The sequence below is a fragment of the Aulonocara sp. 'chitande type north' Nkhata Bay genome, linkage group LG10, assembly GCF_057382095.1.
Source record: "Aulonocara sp. 'chitande type north' Nkhata Bay isolate Kocher_YH1m ecotype deep benthic linkage group LG10, A_spYH_male_GT1.1, whole genome shotgun sequence".
Taxonomy (NCBI): Eukaryota; Metazoa; Chordata; class Actinopteri; order Cichliformes; family Cichlidae; genus Aulonocara; species Aulonocara sp. 'chitande type north' Nkhata Bay.
Genome location: NC_141353.1, coordinates 18,847,952 through 18,869,870, shown reverse-complemented (window position 1 = coordinate 18,869,870; position 21,919 = coordinate 18,847,952). Strand labels below are relative to the sequence as shown.

Sequence of the window (21,919 nt, the reverse complement as noted above, 5' to 3'; positions counted from 1 at the left end):
CATTATCGTTAGCATCTGCATGTGATTGATTTAAAAAGATTTGGTTTCTCAAAACCATTTATGTGTGTGGTTTAGTTCTATGGTTTTGGGGGCTGATCGGCTTCCTTCTTACTCATTAAACCAGCACTGAAACTTGGAACCTTTTTTTCCTTCCATATCGTGACTTTCTTGGCATTATTCCTTTGGCCAAAAATAACAACTGTCTTCAATTTGTACAATTTGCTCATCCTGAACTAAACGAGATCTTACTTTTTAAAGACGTTTTTGTCAGAGCCATGTATTAGCAATTGGAAAATGTCTCATTTTTAGGACACATTTATTTAATTTTAAAATACAATGCAAGCTGCTGCTGCACAGGTATCAAGCTACTAGCTTACATAACACTCTGTCATATGTTAGTCACTGGGAGCCTTTGTTCCCATAGGTGGTCCCTTCAAATTCGCACCTCAAAGTTTAGAGTAGTTCATTTCAATACAAGCTCACTTAACATAAACACAGAGCACTTAACAAAAGGTATAAAGATACAATCCTCATGAAATATAAAGAAGAAGAAAATGAAGAATTTCAGTGAATGTCTTTGTTTAGCAAGTTACTACTTCATGATTTAGTTTAGTGTTTTAAAACATGATGATATAATAACTCATATTTTACACAGTGTGTATATTCTGTCATTAGAAATTGGTTTGTTGTTGTTTTTGAGGTTTATATCAGTAAGGAAGCTGGATAAATACAAACTTATGGAGAAGTGTTGCGATTAAAGAAAACCAATCAGAATAGATGGAGCAATATTGGGTGAATTTTACCTTATTTTTGTAAAGTATTTCTTTCTTTCTTTTTTACTAAATGATTTCTTTTTACTTTTACTAAATAAAACAAACTTTTTGCAGCTAATGCTTATGTTGGCTTATTTTCACATTCCTACTAGTCTAGTTCACTTAAAACATTAAACAGCAGTGAGAAAAATGTCACCCATCAGTCATGTGACTGAGATAAAGTGGTCTTGTCAAGTCATGATTGGTCTATTTTAATCTCTTGCTCTCCAACTCAAGCACTTCTCCCACCTCTCAGCTCAGCAGTCATGACTGAGATTAAGCTGAGTCTCTTAAACTCTCATTCATTTGTTATAGCTTCATATGTTCAGTCCCAATTATTTAAAAGAAAATTCACTTTCATTTTAACCTCATATATCCTACTAGTGTTCACTGGCCATGTTTTTAGATGTCTAGCAAGTTGAGCGGACAAATTGAAGACATAAATTGCAGATATATTCTGCAGCAAACAGAACATATTTCTGCACATCCTCCCTGCCCTTTAAGCTCACTTCTTCTTATTGACTGCACATACTCTAAACTTAAAACTGTAATAAAACATTTAAACCAACCTTGGTCCCGGTCAGTGGCCGTTACTGTCAACACTGAGGCTCCTGGTCCTTGGTTTTCCATCACCTGTGCCTCGAACTCTGCCCGCAGGAACACTGGAGCCTCGTCATTCACGTCAATCACCTGCACGCACAGCACCTGAGAGGTGGAAAGCTGCGGTATTCCATGATCTTCTGCTACAATAGTGAGATTGAAGATTTCTTGCTCTTCACGGTCTAGGGATTTAAGGATGGAGAGAGAGCCTAGGAGGGAAAGAGAAGAATAATCAGAGAGTGCTGCATAACAGCTTTCGAAAACTTTCCCCCAAATACTCAAATTGAAACAGATACTCTAAAACAGATTTTTTTTTTGGCCTTTTTCTGTGTTCCTTGCTGTTTTTGTGTCTAAGTGTGTGTTTGGATTATTTTTGCGAACGTGCAATTTTCTGTACCTGTGATTTTCTGTATCTTTTATGCCTGAAGGACTTGTAAAAGCAAAAACCTTCACAGCTTTGCTTTATGAGATTTTCCACTGAAAGCCCAGAAAGTACAGCTACTTCATACCAGCTATTCAATTCTGGCACTTTGAACATGCATTGAAATGTGTATCTACTTATTATCACTTAACATGTATGATTACTGTAAACACTGTAAAACAGGCACACAGGTAAACACACGCTTCTGTTCGAGCTGCAATCCCAAATCAACTCATGGCCTTGCCTTAGGTCAATATGCTTTTTTTTAATGCAACACGATCATATGTTTGCATTTAAGTCTGCAAGCCATTAACCGAAATGGGTATTTTATGTAAATCATACCAGTTTACACAGCGTCTGTGATTCAGACTCTTACCTAGATGTCACAAACCAGTCATCACCCTGACGTTCAAGGCAAAGTAAGAGGCCATATGAAGTGTGTGTGTGTGTGTGTGTATACTTTTCGCATGAGTCTACAAGCTTAGCCGGCATGCAGAAGCCTGAGAGACGTGTGTAATTTCTAAATGTTACAGCTTGCCAAACATACATTGTGTGTAGAACTTTTTGTGAGGCTGAGGCTCTGTTGTTTCTGTGAGGTCTCGCTAGCTGCCCTGTTTTAGTTAAAAGAAAACAGATGCAAACCATCTAGCGAACTATTGCATTACACACTCGAGCCTATTTTGCTTTACTGATACAGTATCGACCATATGATAAAGGCGGTGTTACCCTTTATCATCAAATGCCATATTAAATATAAGAAAATGTACATTAAAGAAAATGCAGTGCTGTAAAAAAGCCCTCATTTCTTTATATTTTGTTAGGAAAATGTGAAACAGGTGCAGCAATTTATTGAAACGTGTCGCCACACACAGAAACATATTATATAAGTAGGGCAAAAACAGTATATAAGGCAAAACAGTGTTTTGAACAGTTTTTATAACTCTAACAAACTTGAAAGTTAATATTTGGTCTGACCACCTTTATTCTTCAACATAGCCTGAATTCACTTGGGCAAGCCTTCTTATAATTTCTTCAATTAGTCTTGAATATTAGGCTTATTATTAGGCTTTAGAAAACACTAGTTTGATCAACTGAAGGGTCAGATGCAGGTCCTGTGTCAACTTTTTGTTGGATTTTTTCATTTTCATATTGCTTTAAGACATGACTTTCATGTATTGTTCATATTCTATAAATAATTTTACAGGCCTGCCACATCTTTTTCACTGCACAGCATGGGAAGATATGCCAAGTTTTCAGCTAATAGCTCTTCGGGAGTCACATTGTTGTTGCAAAAATCTGATTTTATGTCTGTTAAAGTGTGTTATCTTTGGCATTTTTTGTAGATTCGACTAAAGAAATGGGGAAAAATATGTGTTATGTGACAGGCTGCTGGTAACAAAGCGCCTTAAGTTGTCTCTTATGCTTAGACAAAAAACTACTTCAATCATTCAATCTTTTGTGTGTTTGAATGATTCATAGGTCAGAGTTAAGTGTTTTAACAAAAACATTCCTTCGAAAATGCTCAGGCACAAGACTTGGACTGAAAACGAGGGGGGAAAAAGCAGCCAGTGTCCAAAGATGAACTTTGAAAGACCCTCACAAACCCTGGAGAACTATTCCTCAACGCCACTTTAAAAAGTTAGAAGAAAGTGTTGCTTCTTGGAAGCTAAATATAAACAAATCAGGGGTGGCTCAAAACTTTTGCAAAGTAAGTAAGAATATTTAATCCACAGCGCATAAATCACCCAAGTATCCATTTATCCAAGCATATTACTTAAATGATGCTCTAAATAGTCAGAACTTTATAGGCAATCAATAAAATGTAAATTGTAGTTCATAAAATAAAGTAATTGAAAATTAGAACAGCTTGCAGAGCAGATATATCACTTATAAGCAATAATAAATCTAGTGATACCCTTCACATTAGCCCAGGGGTTTGGTGCATGTCTTCACAATACATGCTAATGTGTCACTACAGCTATTAATAACCAAAAGCCTAACACCAACACGCCTGAGAAACAAACCAGAGGTGAAATCACTCCCTCTTAAGGAGCCAGACACTTGACAGTAATGGCGTAAAGACTTTCTTCCATCTGGAAGCTACATTAAGTGTCTGTGTCGTAGTTGTTAATCTCATCCCAGAAAGCGCTGAGCACGCCCACACCACCACGCTCCAACAATGAAGAGATCACATATGAAGAAAAAAAATATCAAGAGCTATCCACATCTCGAGCCCAAATAAAGATTGGTTCCCATGAACAAATCCATCAAGAAAAGGACACCAAGTATGATTCCAAAGAAATATTACACAGCAGCACTTCAGTGTCTAATTTTGATCTTCTGGAAAGTTTTGTTCATCCAGGCGGCTTCCATCAATCATTAAATCCCAAAGAAAAAGGCCACAGGCTTGTCCTGCTGTGTTAGATCACTTAAAGCACAAGGAACTATGTGGTGAATTTTACTCGTTTTTTGATGGAGTGTAAATTGGATAGTCATGGAAAGTTCCCTACGTCTTGAGATATCGATTTCACATTACAGTATTTTCAAATGGTACGCCCCACCCTCAAAGCTCACCGGTGTCAGGGTTCAGGCTGAAGCGACCAGCACTGTTGCCTGCCTGAATTCTGTATGATACTCTGCCATTTTCTCCTTCGTCTGAATCTCGAGCCATGACGTACAAAATCACAAACCTGTCAACGAAGACACAAACCAAACATCATCACGGAAATGCACTTGAGGATTCCAAAGATATTTTATTACCGACACTGACGTGACACTCACCCTACAGGCTGATCCTCCATGACGCTGACTGCAGATGGAGAGCTGAAGACCGGCGCGTTGTCGTTTTCGTCTGTCACGAACACTCGGGCGGTGACCGAACTCCAGCGTCTCTGAGAGATATCCACTGCCTGGTCTGTGGCTCGCACCACGAGGTAAAGGGAGGGTGTGGACTCACGGTCTAACTTCTGCCCCAGGGTGAGGACTCCGCTTGACGGGTCAAGGATGAGGAAGTCAGGAGTTTCAGGCCAGAAGTGCTCGATGGAATAGCGCAGCTCACTGTTGGGTCCACTGCCATCCTATAAAACAAAAAGAAAGAATAGATAAATTAGACAGGAAGTGGATAGATTATTCTCCTTCTACTTTTCTTCTGCAGAAAATTTAACAACAACAACAATGATAATGAATTGATCATTAAATTAATAAAACACTTTATTAGGATAAAACGATCAATTTGAAGATGTCAGTTCTGTTAACAGATAACAGAATAACTGATATTTTAGGATTAAACAATGACAAAAAACAGTGAATACAAAGCTGAAAAGAACATGAATAACAACATAACTCAGATTAACTGTGCTTTATTGAAAGCATATTGATCCCATACACTCTTTCCTACCTGATCCACAGCTTGGAAGGTGTATATGGAAGCCCCTGGTTCGATGTTCTCGTGGATCACAATGGTAACGGGGTCTTCAGTGAACTGGGGCGCATGGTCATTGCTGTCCTGCACGTTGATATCTAGTTTCACCAGGTGGCTGCTGGGAAATGCCTGAGAGAAGTCCGACACCTCGATGTGCAGGGTGTATCTTGAGCCCTTCTCATAGTCCAGCTCCCGGACCACGTACACATCGCCCTTTAAGTGGTCCACCATAAAGGTCCCATCGCGATCTGTCCCTCCCACGACCAGGTAGGTCACCTGGCCTTCCAATAGAGCAGATTCATGCTGATCAGGTGGACGGACTGAACCAATGACAGAACCTGGAGCTGCCCCTTCGACTGTGTTCAGGGTCATAGAGAGAACGTTGGGCTTGGGGCTGGACCTGGAAGAGCTGAGAACCTAAAGAAAAGGAAACTAGTGTCAAACAAACCAATTTCCTGAGTATTTGTGGTAAAGTCTTTCCAATAATAATTGTGATTTAAATTGCAGTGTAATTCATCCTTGGATCTGTCCCAAAACAGACTGAAACAACACTTCTCGGTAACAAAAAGGAGGAAAGCGGCAAGAAGCTGTATACGTGTGTTAAAGGATCTGATTTCCTCTGATATTCTGCAGACAATGCATCTATATGGCTCTCACCCCAACCCATCCCTAAACATAGCCTTGGGCTGTCGTCTGTTTCTGTTTTGTTGTTAATGCTATAATAACCTTCACAGGCACTCTCACTGTGCATGAAGGCATTACGTGTAATCCTTCCAGTAAATATCTTGACACTGCCGCATTCTGGCTTCAACTTGAGAGTCAGGCTTTGTGACCTGTGACAAAATAATGAAGGGTGTGATAGTAGGGAAAACTGTAAGTGTTCCAGTTCAAATAATTCAGAGCAATAAGCAACCTCCACATATGCTACAGGCTGCTCCAATGGGAAACAAATATGAGCCAGAGGGCCTTTGACACTTTGAACCACCTCAGGGTTCAACACTGCTCTGGGACGGATCAAAGAGCTCTGAGGAAATATAAGCAGATTTTCTGGTTTCATCATCATGAAATACACACACGGACACACACACTCCTTTGTCCTCAATACCTATAGCGATTAGTGGAGGTTTTTTTCCTCCATTAATTGGATTCAAACTAAAACTAAAAGAGGAGGGACATGATGTGGTTAAGTCTGACCACTTTTTGCACGTATTTGCAGGTGAAATGCGCTACTATCCACACGTTATCAAGGCCCATTTGTTACTACCTCACCCCCACTCACTCACAACTTGACCCATGAGACCTTTAATAACAACCTTTTAACTCTTACTCGTAAGAGTTAAATTCTTGGGGACTTTCCATCAGTTTTTAGAACTGAAAAAGCCTCTATCCTCTATCCTTGAAGCCTCCAGTTGCTATAACTCAAGTGCCTATAGGACTACATCACTACTTTTGATCACTTTTTATTAAAAAAACAAAAAACAAAACAGCAGTAGAAGCAGAAGTATGTTGCAGCTTTTCCTCCGTGCTTGATTGTAGTGCCGACACAAACAATAACTGATTGCACTGAAATTCTGGGCTCAAGCTCCAAATGGATGACTACAGCTGGTGAAAGTCTGTTTTTTAAGTAATTTGCTTAAATGCACTTCCTCAGATCACATAATTTAATGAGCTGGCAGCACTAACAAATGTGCTGCACTGCACTACTTTTTCGCCTCATTTTCCTTTTCTCTGTACAGGCTAACTATCATGTGTACTGTAGTACATGTGGTGTACAACGGTATCCGTGTGTCTGATTTTACGCGCAGCTAAGGGAAATGTTATCTCAAAATCATTAACTGGAAACGTTACCTCATGCAAGTGTTTGAACGTGTCATTACAGCGAGCGTGTCTCTGTGCGTGCATGTATCACTGCTTGCTACTGTACTGCGGTGTATTCCCTTTCTCTCTGTGTGATTTGATGCAGCTGGCTTTCATCAGATCTCATCTGGGAGCATTTGATTCCAAGGTGCCTGTTTCCCCTCTGTCTAATCTCAGAGCCGCACAAGCAGTGCACAGGCGAAATCTAAGGCAAGCACTCCCATCGTAATTAGCATCCTTTTCCTTTCTGAAACCACATCGCACAAAAACACTGAGCTCCTAAGCTTTTTTTTTTCCCTGCAGTTGAATTCCTGATATTGTATGTTGATATGGAGGACTGACCCTCCTCCAGAAAGTTCACAGTATTAGCTCAGTCTTTCGCACCATGGGTTCTAGTTACCCCTCTAACCTTTGGATCATGAAACACCCACTAGATTGGATAGAGTTCTTTGTTTATAAAGGCACAGGTTCAGTTTCTCTCTTTCTCATATTTACCTCTTTTCCAAATTCCTTTGACAGTCAAACTGCTCACTGTTGTCCTCAGATTGAGGAAATTACAGCTTGTGTTACAAAAAGAAACGCAGAAGGACTGAGGTGAAGCACAGATGTTTAGGTTCGCTCACCAGACTTTGTGTCCAATCAGGAGACGTTACAGAATATTTTGGAAATTCAGTGCATATGAAGATGTTTGGCAGCTGGATGAGGACATGAAAATGTGCAGATTGTGTTTACTTGTATTCGTAGCTGGCAGGTGGAGCTGAGTGTCGGTGCGCCGTGGTCGGCAGCAGTCACAGTGAAGGCGTACTCGGCTCGCTCTGTCAATCTCAGAGGGGAAGCGCTTCTAAGCTCACCGGTGGTTGGATTGATGGAGAAACGCTCTGCTCTGGAGCCTGAAGTAAATGAAACAAACATTAACGATGTATGTTATGTGGATGCCGTGGCATGTGGAAAAATCTGTAAATTTGTGGCTATAAGATGAATTATGAGGCTCACCTGATAATGAGTAATAGATGGTGCCATTCTCTCCCTCGTCTGGATCTTTAGCTGCCAGCGTCCCTATGACTGTTCCTGATGGAAGCCCCTCAGTCACCTGCAAAGAAGTATTGTTACTCACTGGGAATGAACGCAACTGCAGATCCATTAAATCCTCACTTTTAGGGCAAGTTGCTACGATACCACCTCTCTGTGGGTTTATGTCACACCCCACTAATAAAACCCCAGCATGCATAAAAGAAAATTAGATTCATTGATAGATAAAATTTATCCCCCAAAGCTGCTTGCTGATATAACTAATCTCCCCCTCCCTTCTCACCTGAAGCACCAGCTCCCTGTCAGGTCTGGCATGAATGAAACTGGGGGCGTGGTCATTTTCATCCAGCACAGTGATATGTGCAGTCCCTGTTGTACTGCGAGGGGGCGTACCCCCGTCCTGTACAACCACAATAACCTGATAGCTGGACTGCTGCTCTCTGTCCAGTGCAAGGCGGGTGCTAATCTCACCTAAAGCAAAAAAAAGGACACGAGGGAAGCCGTTGAGTAATTACCGTGTTAATTTAATTTAATTGAGAAAGAGCAAATCATCAACTCCTCAGGGGAAATTATGCTGGTATTATCACTGCTTATGAAGTAACTACATTTCATGCTGTGCAGCACAGTTAAAAAAAAGTGTACTATTATCCCTATTTGTGTTATGGTTACGGTGTTTATTGTTACCTGTTTGCGAGTTTATCTGAAAATGCCTGTCTGTGTGCAGCAGCCTGTAGGTGAGTCGAGCATTTAGTCCTGCGTCTCTGTCCGTTGCAGAAACCCTGCCGAAGCCCGTTCCCGCGTGCAGGTTTTCTCTGACAGCCAGAAACACCCTCTCCTGGCTCAGTCGAGGGGAGTTGTCGTTTTCATCCGTCACTGTTACCCGGACGGTCGCGCTGCCGGTTCTTCCTGCACCTCCTGGGCCCGAGGTGGCAAGAACAGTCAACAGGAACATGTCTTTGACTTCTCGGTCTAAAGAGCTCCGAACAAACAGCCAACCGCTATCTGCCATGATGCCAAAACCTGCGGCATCACCATCAGGTCTGAGGCGGTAGGAAATAGAGGAGGAAGATGATGATGAGGAGGAGCTTCCACCATTTCCAGAAGCTTCTCTGTTAAGTGCACGGACCTGAAGGAAACGCGTGTTTAGAGGGGTGTTTTCACGTAGCTCCACGCGGTACGTAAGGGTATCAAAGTTTGGGCCTTGTGCGTCTTGTGCTTGGATGTGGACCACAAGGGTGAAGGTGGAGCTAAGTTGAGGGGCTCCACCATCCTTGGCAACCACCTGAAGGTCATAGCGAGGGACACTTTCATATGATAAACTCCCAATTAGACGTACCTCCCCACTGCCCCTGTCGACGCCAAATGTCCTCTGGCCACTGCTGCCTGCAGCCCCAGCAGAGACTAGATCGAAGCTGAGCTGACCGTTATGGCCGGAGTCTTTGTCGGTGGCCTGAATACGGTAGATAATCGTCCCCATTTTGGTGATCTCGGGTAAAAGAAGGGACTCTGATGAGGATGGCAGGAAGGTAGGGGCATTGTCGTTGATGTCTGCAATGGTTATGTGTACCCGGCTGATTCCATATGCCGGAGGAGAGCCAAATCGTGCCTGGATCTCCAGGTCAAGACTGGAGCAGGTCTCGTGGTCCAGAGGAAGGGCTGTGCGAATGGTACCAGAGGCGCTGTCCACTGTAAAGTAGCCATGAGGGTCTCCAGATGAAATAGAGTAGAAAATATCCTTAGAGCCACCTGATGGAAGACAGAAGATGTAAGGAAATAGTGAGAAATTATGCCACATGGGATTTTCAAATGAAAATACAATAAAACAGAAAACAACTGAGGTTGAAATATTAAGTGTTTACTAAGAAATAATGACATGACAATGACAATAAAGTTTCTGATCTGATAATATGAAGACCAAGAATCAGATTCACTGAGAGCCTTGTATACCACCACAGCCATCTGTCAACTACACCACTGATTATTCTGACTCAAAATTACATCCCAATTAAAATCCATCATTAACCGTGAGAGAAAATAGGAGTGCGAGTAGAAAATAATCGCCAGTAAATTGTGCACCGTGAGGCGGATGTGATTTCTTAATGGAGTGTATACAATTGTTGCTTGGTTATTTCTACAACTACTCGAGAGATAAGGCATCATGCTGCAGCCCATTAGTGCATTTTTGTCCTGGTACTTGTCAGGAAGATGAAAATGGGCAAGCCGCACAGAACTGCTTCTCACTAGGGAAGTATGCAAGTGTTAAAAGCAAGCCTGAAATAACCAAAGCAGACCCAGGAATCCAATAAAGCATGTGAGCGTACAAGGGCCTCACCTGTCTTAGCAGAAGCACGAACCACTCCCACTGCCGTCCCCCTGAGAACATCCTCCGACACGGTAAAGAAGTACTGTGCCTGTTCAAACACCGGAGACGCCACTGAGCCCCCGACGACGCTCACGTTCACTCTGGCATTTACCGGTGCTGTAAGACCGCCCCCATCCTCAGCCGATATGACCATGGAGATTACCGTGTTGGCTTTGCCATGGAGTGAGCGGGAGAGAGAGATCACACCTGCAAAAAATAGATACATACAGACAACAAGTTCATTTTTATGTGAGTCATTTTCACATGTCTTGGTTACGGTCGTAACATACATGATTGTGCTGCACATGCAATAATAATAAAACACTACACACCTGTGTCCTTATTAAGGGTAAAGAAACTAGATCCTCCTCCAGGTACAGTGCGGTAGGTTACTCTTCCGTTTTCTCCGACATCAGGGTCATTGGCTGTTACCTTGACGACAGACGTTCCTGGAGCACTATGGGTACTGAGACTGACCGTGTACAGGACTGGATAGAAGATGGGCCGGTTATCATTGATGTCCACCACCGTGACCCTCACACGGGCTACTGAACTTAGACCACCCTGTAAAGGAAATGTTAAAAAATGGTTTGGTCTACTTTATTTGACTACAGAAAACCCTAAAGTATCAGCAAGCTAAGCCACCTTACATGAGGAGGCACAAAGAAGAAAAGGACAGTGCTAGACTGGATCAGCAGGAGGAATACTGTATTGTGCTGTGTAATCTGCTTTTTTAACCTGCTTTGCTGCTATCAACAGCCCAACAGCTCTAAAAGTTTCTGAAAGTTATTTACTGTAGGTTATCAGGATTATCCACACATCAGTTGGTGACATCACAGAAGCTACATCCATGTTTTATGTGCTGTCTTTAGCAGAAACCACAACTCGAATGATATATCAGAGCTCTGCTGACTTGACTATTGACCCATAACTGGATGCTAAACCATAAGAAGTGCTAGTTAAGTTAAACCAACGTCTCCCTCCCTTCTAGCACAATGTAACAAGGAAAACAGCATTCACTCTGTGTATTACCCCCTAGTGAAAAGTAACAATGCAGGGCTTTTAAAGGTATTAAACTATTAGAACAGTTTCATCTCCATGCCGTTGAATGCATTAGTCAATGAGTTTGCACTCATTACACTATCTCTCTTTATGAGACCATTAAAAACAGAAACAGCTGAGACAAGGGGCAGACACGAGCTGAGTATTTGGAAATGAGCAGGTAACACTACAGGACCACGATGACTAACAATAACAAATTTACAACAATTCTTGCGTTTCTATTACCTTATGTAAGCCAACAATGATCAAGAGATTCAATGGTTTATTACATGTACTATCGAAATAGGAGTTTCAATTCCTATTTAAGTCAATCCTTTGGGAATAACTGATAGTTTAACCTTATCCCTCTTGGAGTTCCCTCTGATTGTTTTGCCCAGCTGCCGAGGAACTGGATAGTGTCCTCATTAAACGCGTCCTGTCACTTTGATCAGATTTACTCGAGTGCAGCTTTAGACTTCTTTAATTTGCTTTAACCCTGTCACTTTGATCAGAAGAAATATTACATATGCAACAGGCAACGTGTTTTGTCATGAAGCATCTTCAATCAGCTGAAATATCCCTCATCTAGCTACAGAACTAATGCCGTGACTTTCGTTGAAGTTCGAGCCTTTGACTTTTTCCGTCTCCTTCAGAAGTCTATTTCAGTTACAAATAATTAGGTTTTGATTGCAAAAACATGCAAAGCATGAGGGATTACTTCAGCATTTAATGTGCTTTTGCTTTGACTCAAAGAGGTAGCTGAAATGCTCCATATGTAACTGTGGCTGGTTAGCTTAGCTTAGCACGAGGAACACATAAAAGCGCATTTTATTTTCTCTGAAAACAGGAATTTCCAGCAGAATCTCTAAGGCTCACTAATTAACACATATGTCGTTACACTTTTTCTCACATTTAACATGCAGTTCTCACATCAGGAATGTAATTCTCACCAGTCTTAACGCAGTTCTTAAAACACCTACTGCTTCTTCTTCTTCCATCTGCTCCCTTTAAAGGATTATCTACCTCTGTTTTAACCTATCCCTAAGTCTCACTGCCATCCTATAAACTGATGTGAACATTGCATCAAAGCAATCGAGAAAAACTGGGATCTATCCTAATATAAGAAATACATATTGCAGTTTTGCAGGATGGTGCTACTAGTTTTCCCACATTACACAGAGAGCTTTCAATCCTGTCTCTTTGCAAGAAAGTAATGAAGCATATTCCTCAAATGTCACTTGATGTTTCGAGGAATATTCTGGTAAGATCTCAACCTTGCAGAGCTTACAACGATTTTCTGTAGTTACTTACTCCATCTGTTGCTGTGACAGTCAGGTCAAACTTGTCCAGTCCCTCATCCCGGTCCAGAGCTGTGCTGGTGCAAAGTTGGCCAGTCTCCTTGTTGATGGTAAACTGGGTTGGCAATGTGTTTCCAGAGCTTGAACCCAGGTTGTAGCTTATAGTACCAAAAGAACCACGGTCCTCATCTGTGGCCGATACCTGAGGGGAAAAGAGACCAATGTAAGACAGATGCTTCGCCAGTGCCAACTAGCCTAAGAGACACATAAGGATTTCAAAAACCATCACATCCAGCAGGTCCCACAATCTGCATGAAATAAATCCTACATGTGTCATGACTATTATATACGAGCTAAGGGCCTTTCTGTTATCACAATAATGTCCCATAACACAATCACCTCATAGGCCCATACATCTGCGCTTGTCCAAATATCACACACCATAGCACTACTTGTTATGATTTCCAGACTACTATAAAAACGAGCATCTGTGAGAGCAATTCTTTTTTATATACCGCAGATTGTGGTATGTAAAAAAGTAGATCTCCCCAATGGTGTGTTTGAAAAGCTGGCAAAAGAAACCATGCATATAGAAGAGAAGAGAAGAGAAGAGAAGAGAAGAGAAGAGAAGAGAAGAGAAGAGAAGAGAAGAGAAGAGAAGAGAAGAGAAGAGAAGAGAAGAGAAGAGAAGAGAAGAGAAGAGAAGAGAAGAGAAGAGAAGAGTATGTGGATGTTTATGGAGTCCAGCTTATGGCTTCAAACAAGACACTAATGGATGTGAAAAAGTCAAGTGGCACACGATGGCTTTCATATCACACTGAACTATGATTCAGACTGATACACACCCCGACTTGAGAACCACTTAAATACACCTCAGAAAATTTCTCTATTTCTTTCCTCTAAACAGGTCTGCATGGCCCAACCTCAGACCCATTTGCTCATATTTACCTAACATCCTTTTTGTTTTACCACACAAACTGAAAAGCACCCACCACATAAATATACATTAACCCGTATGTGCTGACAATTTCTATTAAAACATTTATAATACCACAAAGATTTCCTTGCAAAACACAAAAAAGGAAACGGCCTGTGTTCTCTGGGGTGCTGCTTCTGACTTAAGTTCTGCACGACTCCATAACTTTGTTTGGTGGCATTTATGGTCCTTGTTAAAAGTAACATTGTTGCTCAGATGTCCAAGCCTTGAAGGTGAGCCAAGATCCAGGAGGCCTCACGACATCGCTCCCTCTCAGTAGTACAGTCGCTTCTCTTACGGTAAATCAACAACAGTAACTTACAACATCTGAAATCTTGGATTTAGGTTTTTATTTTTTTCTGACAAAGGAAGCTTGTCTAAGACACAGTATTATATAGAAAAAAAACAGCTTTTATTTTCAGACCTGGAGAATATTGGATATTTTTTGTTTAAGAATTAAGCAGTAATTTTATAAGAAAACATTTTAGAAGTTACAGCCCTGGCTAACACCTGGTCTTACCACACTCAGTGCAGCCAGCAGATTTTTGGGCTAACACTTCCTGTTCTAGTCACTGCCTACTGATGAGGACAAAAAGCTATAAGAAAAAGCTAAACCAGTGTCAGATTATAGCTGATAATTTCAAAACTTAATTATGGTGGCTGCTGTCATTCTTTTGTCTCCACACAGATCCAGAACCCAGACTACAAACAGAAAACACACAGGTTATCAAACATGGCTACAATGACCAGTCAATATACATGGTAAATGGATTGGTATTTATATAGTACCTTTCAACTCAATTGCAGCACTCAAAGCACTTTCTACTGCAAGTCCATTTCACCAGGTCCCATACATTCATACGGTGCTTTTATCTTCACCTAAGGACTTTTATCTAACACTCACACACACACAAAACTCAAGAGTTCAGTATCTTGCTCAAGGATACAGCAACACGTGGACAGGAGGATCAATCCACCAAACTTCTGACTGGTGAACAGCCTGCTCTCCCACCTGAGCCACCACCATCCACAGCCATCAATTACAAACTTCATCATATAAACATTTCTTCAGATATGTATGTTTTTGTGTTGGCACAGGATTTTCCCTCCCTGCTAGCTTCTCAAAAGTCATTTCAAATCATAAAATATGCAAGTAAAAGACACGTTCCTTATGTCTGTGCTTGTTATTTAATGACTTTGTCACACATCTGAATCTTGCATTCTGGCCCAGAACCCCACAGAGGACAGGACCACCGTAGCAGACATCCGGCTCGTCTTCCTTCCAACTCAGCAACACATGTCTTCATCATTACACTTACCTATTAGCTACAGATGAACACTACCACCTTGACTCATACTGTTTCTCATATAGGAAATTAAGACATGGTAATATTAGTAGAGCTCATTTACAGTTGCTGCATTACCATGGCGAGACAGTCGTGGATTTGAGGGGTTATACTGTGCCTCTTTTTTTGGGGCTGTGTTTACACCTAAGGGGGATTTAGATCATCGCTGGGACTTCCTATTGAGTACAATGTTGAGACTATGCTATCTTCAGGATCTAGGTTCATGTCTGAATGTTCATCATATCTTCCCAGCTGTCTGTGATGGATTAGCCACCTGTGGTCACAATATTTGGGCCATTGTCCACGTGCTTGTATATATGATGAGCCCAATTTTTTCACTAATTATAATTAAACATCCATGACCGCCCACTTGGACATGTCTATATTTACCCCAAAAGGTATGTCTCCATAAAGACAGGGCAGAGGATGTTCTACCATAAGTAGGACAACACAGGAGGTGTAATTAAATTTGCTGGGCTTATATGACACACATGGGTTATAGTATTGAAATACTCTCTCTTTTTTTTTTAATGGACTTGGACTGGAAAAAAACCTGCACAGGGAGTCTGGGAAGAAAAAGAAGAGCAGCACATTGATTCTCCACGCACTAAAATGTAAAAACCTAAACAGTATGGTATGGATTCTTCATGCTGGAAAAATATGCAAGACAAAAACACAAGACTGTGGTAGAAAATGGCTCGAAAGCTCACTTTCACATAAACCACGGGAGCTATAAAAAAAAGACAAAATGATTTGTGCTTTCATGCTGCTACAAACCGTATACAGTACAGTGGCTGTGTTGTTCAAAAGCCAGTGTGTGACAAAAAAAAATGCAGAGTTAAAACTTTAAGAATGGAGCACATGACAATATCTTTAAATGAGATGTGTAGCATCAAATCAACAATCCTGAAAAGACATGAGCTTACAGAGTTATCTCTGTCATCAGTCATTAATTCCTCTGTCAATCCATCTGACAGTATGGCACCGTGTTTAGTTTAGACTGCACAGGCCGACAGGATGGATGCCATAAGATATCAGAAATTCCCCCTCCAATTTGTTGCCATAACCTACAGCTCTTATCTCGACTTACAAAAAAAGTAGCACAGGTTTAAAGCCAATAAGGTAATCTTGTAAACACACACACTCGACATGTCTTCATAAATCAAGGGGTCTGGTAGGCCAGAAAAGGGTTGCTGCCAGGGACGAATCGCTCCAACGAGGGAGCCTGCTCTGTGCTCCATGAACAGCCTGCTTCGTCTCTGCTTAACTACTCCTTATCGTACATCCTGGAGGTAAACATGTAGCTACATAGTAACACAAAAACAGACACCCGTCTGTACCTTTTAACATCTAAGTCTCTCTGTGGGTTTGTGCATATTTAAAGTCAAGTTATTAGAGAATCTGTTTTGTAAACAAAAAGTCCAAAAAGATTCATTTCCTTTTTTTGTGAAGCTCTATAGCCAGACACAGAATTAAGAAGCACATATGGTGCTCGATATGACATGAAAGGACAATAATAGTGGTTTTGCAAGTTGATCTTTTACATTTTAGTGGAGCAAAGAGAAACTAATGGCTGCCTGGAAGGTGGTAAATGCCTGAACTGTGGTTCACTTTGGCAGTAATGCTAAGTATACACAATTTGCAGTTAATGGGCTAAATCTTGCAAAACCACTAATGTGGTTACTTTCTTTGGGAACGCTGATATCACACCTGACGTATGAAAAGGCAGAAATTTTTAGAGAAAAGATTGAAAAAATAAGGCAGGAATTTACTGATAGCAGCGGGTTAAGATAACATAAATCAGCCATTAGTACGAGGAACCTCATACCAGGGCTCCGTGTGCAATAAAGCCGTTTGGATGGAAATATTCAACTGAGTGAAAAAAGCAGGCAACATGGCTAAAATGTCATTTTATTGTAACTAACCTCTAGATCTTGTATGTGAAGTCCTAAATGCTTTCCTCTGAAATTCCATATTTATAACTTCCTTTCTGGCCTTTCTGGTACCAAAAGTCTTACAGAGCACTTAGCAGTGAAACACAAAATGACTTAAAAGAAACAAAAGAAACAATGCTTCACTTAAGCATCTGAATTTGAAATGCATCAAACACTGTTACACATAAAAACACAGTTTTGATTTGCCTATGGTGCAGTCCATTGACTGACTGTATATCTGTTAAAAGGCACAGCTGAAGTTTGAAGTCAAAGCCTGCCGAGGGCGATGTGAAAAACAGTCGCGAAGAGCGTGCCGAGTATCAGATTCACCCAGGACTGAGGCTGGGAGCTTTTTTGTCCACAGAGAGCCATTCATCCTTGGCTGGGACAGTAGAAGAGCGATCACTCACCGGAGCATTAGCAAAGAGCCAGACCTCATCATTCATTTGCCTCACTCTTCTTCACAACTGTTCCCTTTTTTGTGTCCCTCGTCTCTCTACCTTTCCACTTAGCTTTTCTGTTATGCGCCTACTGTCACTCTAATTCTCTCTGAAAAAGACTGGATGTCTCACCAAGGGTCCACTTAGATGTCAGATACACGCCTCACGCTCTGCCATTCAGCGCAGGTCATGAGTGAAAGAGATTTATCTGTCAGTATTAGTTTGTGATGCAGAGACGGAGCGGTCTCCTGTCTGGGGTGTGGTGTAAGCTAACAGGTAATGTTTAATGATACCAGTGGGTCAAAGCCTTTTTCTTTAGAACTGCCCATACTTTACTTTCACACCTCAATAGATACAAGTATTACATCAGCTGACCCCATTTCAGGTTTTATATGCTCTTACTTCTGTACTAGATTATGCTTTTCCTCTTTTCACCTTATTTTATGTCCTTTCTTTCATTATACTCATGACTTTATACCTTTTGCCATACTCTTTTTTTTTTTTTGCACTCTTTTCCAACCCATCTTTTTTCATCTTCTCCAGATGTGGGCGCAGGTCCAGATAGATCCTGCTGTTCTCTGCAGTTTGTCTCTGTAAAACATCAGCTAATGTCAAAGGGAGCTTGCGCACAGCTTCTCGGACACAGCTGCGGTTCTGCCGCAACTCAGGTTCTTTTACAGCTTCTCATGAGAGAAACAAAGAGGGAGAGAGAGCATCTATAAGCTTTGATGGTAAAACCTGTAAAACACAGAGAGCTGTCCTGATCTAATCTACTTTTTTTCCCTTCTGACTAGTGCCAGGCCTGAATGTTTATAAAGCCATCATCAGTGGTTGAGTCAGACGGGCCAAGAAGAAGCCTAATATCGATGCTCTACGATGATATCACTACTACAGCTACAACTTATTAGCTTTGGCCACCATCTCCGTGGCATTTAACTGCCACTTATTCTTAGTCATGTTTACTTATTCTCTGACAGTTTTTTCCTCAGTTACATAAAAGAAAAACTGTTGTTCTTAGGATTTTTTTTCTAATCTTCATTTTCTAGTTTGGCAAAAGTGAGATTTTATTTATTTGAAAAAAACAAGCGGTTGACTGTTTACCATGACTTTCCATGGTCTTGCTCCTTTCCTCCATTAAACTTGTTTTAAGGATGTCACTGCACTGCCAGATTACAAAATTAGCTTTAATGAGCGCGAGCATATTATAGTCACTTTAAATAATGGCCCCCACAAAAAAAACCCTCTAAAATTATACCCGTGCTTAATAAAATGGAATTTTTCTTTACATGAACAGCAGTGACCATAAAAGAGCATACTGGATCTGGAGCTAGCTAGTGAGCAGAATGCATCACTGCTGGGTAATTGCACATACGCCGAAGCTGTTTGATTTAAAAGTTATTTAAAGGTTACGCCGTGTCAGATGGAGAGAAAGCATTCATTTAACTTGTGTTGCTCTTTTTCCACTCGTACATTCCTTTGCTCTCTAGTGAGCTGCATTCCTCATATTAGGCATTCTCGAGTCTCAGAATCAATCTCTGACTTGCTGTTGCCAATGAGCTAAGGCACTATGGGTACAATTAAGATATATGGAAGGGAAGGAGCGCAGGGAGGGGAAGGTGGGAGAGGGAAATGAAGGAGGGGAAATATCCTGGCAGAAGAACAAAAGGCTGGGCTAACGATAACACGAGACCTTGAAATGGGAAAGAGGAGGATTGAGGCCTCATCTCCCTTCTCCTTCAATATCTATTCCTCCCTTGACCTTTCCTTTTCTTTTATACAGTCTCGACTCTTTTCTGCCCTCTCTCTCGCTCTCCCTCTCTTTCACTCGTTCTTTCAGCACCCTATTACGCCAAGTACTTGTTGTCTTTCATGTGGAGTTCACGGCTGGAAATGATTAGGAACATCAAACCTCTGAAAGAAAGGGAAGGGGAGGGAGGTGAAAGAGACCGAGCAAGAGCGAGAGATTGATTTCTATATTTGGAAGAAAGAATGCTATTACTATTAATGAACATAATAAGGGGTGATGGTCACCAAAAACTCTGTTTTTCCTCTGTCTCCCACAAATGTGCATACATACTTGTATACACGCACACAGCGAGGCACATTTCTAAGATGGTCCACGCTGAAAGCTTAGCAGTAAAGTGTAGCGTGGGTAGAGCTTTAGCCTGTGGAGTTTAACATGCGGACATGTGGTGTTTGTTAGGAAGTTTATCTTTGGGATGCTTCACATGTTAAAGGACACCAGGAACGCTTTACCAGTGTTGGTTTACCAACGTGCTGTCACTCCCTGCTCATATTTAAAGCTTAGTGGCAGATGGGTCGTAGCAGGAATCTGTTCCTCTGAATGGGCGGCTCACTTCAGCACTTTGAAACAACAGAATGGTGATAGGAGTGGCCATTTGGCTTCACTGAAGTGCAATTATACATTGCTTAAAATCGTGGACAAGGCAGCGCAGCCGTAGGGTTCTGCTGACCAAAAGAGATCAAGACCACAATAAATGAAATGAGTTACGATCGAGCATATGATCACACCACTTTGTGGACATGATTACTTCAGATTTTCTTCAACTTCTCTTTCACTTAAGCTAGAAACAAAGACTACTTACTCTGATACATAAATTATCAAAACAATCGGCAGTTATTTCTGACTGCTCCGTTGACTATTTTTATATGAGGTTGTTTTTTCCCCCTAAACACACTCAGAATATTACTTTAGATTTCGATTTTTAGTACCATATGACAACGTCAGCCATCAGAATCAAACTATCAGAACATGAGTCAAGAACAACTTCGCCATCTCTTTTCTGAAAAAAGGGTTGTGAATGGAGGTTAAAAGAGAGGTCAGCAGGAGATAAAAAGCTGTTTACAGGGATGGACAGTGATAGAGGAGCACAATGTGGGATGACATCACTGTACTGGATTCTGTGGAGTGATAAGAAACGCAGGAGATTTAGATGGTAGCGATCCTATCTTGTGCAAAGCCCTGCAATCTGGCTACTCTTGTGCAATTTTACGTGCGCTGTGTACGTGTGTCTCTGTGCCTGCCTCTCCCCCTCCCTTTTTCAAAGTGAATTCGCTGGGCTCTGACTGACAGCTGGCTTTATCAGACCTATTTTTTACTTATTGTTAAATATTTATAGCCGTTTAAACCCCATCTCAGGCCTCAGTGCACCGACTCTGACTGGTGCGGCAGCTGCTAGCAAAAGACCTGCATATCTGCGAAATACCAGACATTTTATTGTGGCTAGCTGCTAACAAGAAAGCTAATGAGGAGACCGAGGTCAGATATTAAGATCAAAGAAGGAATGTTGTGTGTGCCACCCAGAGATAAAAAGTAACTTTAACTTTCAGGGATGTCACAGCCTCACACCAAAAATTCAGTAGTTAGTACCATAGAAAATATAAGAGATGGATGTAGCTACCATGACTTTACTCACTGGTTTCTAAAATCCATTATGAAGCCACTGTCGCCATCTTGGTTGCATTTTTAGCACATTTTTATACCACAGATAATCCTTAATTGTTGTTTGACTGATTGATGTTACTAGTCATTAAATTCATTTTGGCATTAAGGTACCATAACTATGAGTTCTGGTGACATCTGTTTTAACTTGTGGTCATTCAAATGAGCTTATTATGCTTTTTCTTTTTTTGTCATGTTTAAAACTGTGGACAGTGTTTTAAATAAAGAGGCTACCATATATGCAAATAACCCATGTGCGCCAAAGGTTTAGGCTTCACATAGCTCTAAACATTTGATTTCTGATGTTGTCAGGTAGAGGAGATATGCTTAAGCAGCAACCTGCTGTTAAAAAGATTCTCTGTTTTTAGATGGTGAACTGAGGGGATGCACCAATACCCGCAGTAAAGACGAAAAATAAGGATTATTGTGACCTGTGAATCATGCAACGCTACTGTAGTGGAGCCCATGAAGAAAAACATGAAGTTTAAAATAAGCATAATCATTCCTATTTAAATGGTCCTGAGCCTGTGTACAATAGAAGCTGTATGTTCTGTAATTATCAAGAGTTTTCAATATTATAGCTGCTTTTAAGCATAATTAGGGAAATCAATATTGCACCCTTGCAAATGATCCTTATTCCGCAATCAAATTCAGATATTTGTGAACTTAATGAGGCTGAGCGCTGTTATGCTGCTGATCAACAGTGTAACTGTTCTGTTTTATCTCATGAAAGTAAGTTTTTCAGGGCACCGTCTTTGATTTAAGCAGTAAGGTCTGTGATACAAAGCAACCAAAGATTGTCACTTATTGTCTTTCGGTTGCAAGTTTGCTTCAAAGATGAGAAGAAAACAGTAATTAAAAAGTAGAGCACAAAGACGGATAGGCGCTGGACCGGCTCAGATGCGGGACTGTTGTCTGA

At 41.1% G+C, this 21,919-nt stretch overlaps 1 protein-coding gene across 1 annotated transcript in view; it reads right to left on the bottom strand.

Moving 5' to 3' along the window:
* The window catches only part of dchs1b (dachsous cadherin-related 1b), an 84,201-nt gene that overhangs the window by 9,461 nt on the left and 52,821 nt on the right, over nucleotides 1-21,919 (bottom strand). Inside the window, exons 5-15 of the mRNA XM_086308843.1 lie at nucleotides 12,855-13,043; nucleotides 10,835-11,066; nucleotides 10,473-10,709; nucleotides 8,825-9,886; nucleotides 8,424-8,611; nucleotides 8,105-8,201; nucleotides 7,844-8,001; nucleotides 5,231-5,671; nucleotides 4,615-4,910; nucleotides 4,408-4,523; nucleotides 1,382-1,621 (exon numbers count right to left, since the gene is read on the bottom strand). Coding sequence (XP_086164969.1) covers nucleotides 1,382-1,621; nucleotides 4,408-4,523; nucleotides 4,615-4,910; nucleotides 5,231-5,671; nucleotides 7,844-8,001; nucleotides 8,105-8,201; nucleotides 8,424-8,611; nucleotides 8,825-9,886; nucleotides 10,473-10,709; nucleotides 10,835-11,066; nucleotides 12,855-13,043 — 3,256 coding nt within the window. The remainder of the gene's footprint in view (nucleotides 1-1,381; nucleotides 1,622-4,407; nucleotides 4,524-4,614; nucleotides 4,911-5,230; nucleotides 5,672-7,843; nucleotides 8,002-8,104; nucleotides 8,202-8,423; nucleotides 8,612-8,824; nucleotides 9,887-10,472; nucleotides 10,710-10,834; nucleotides 11,067-12,854; nucleotides 13,044-21,919) is intronic.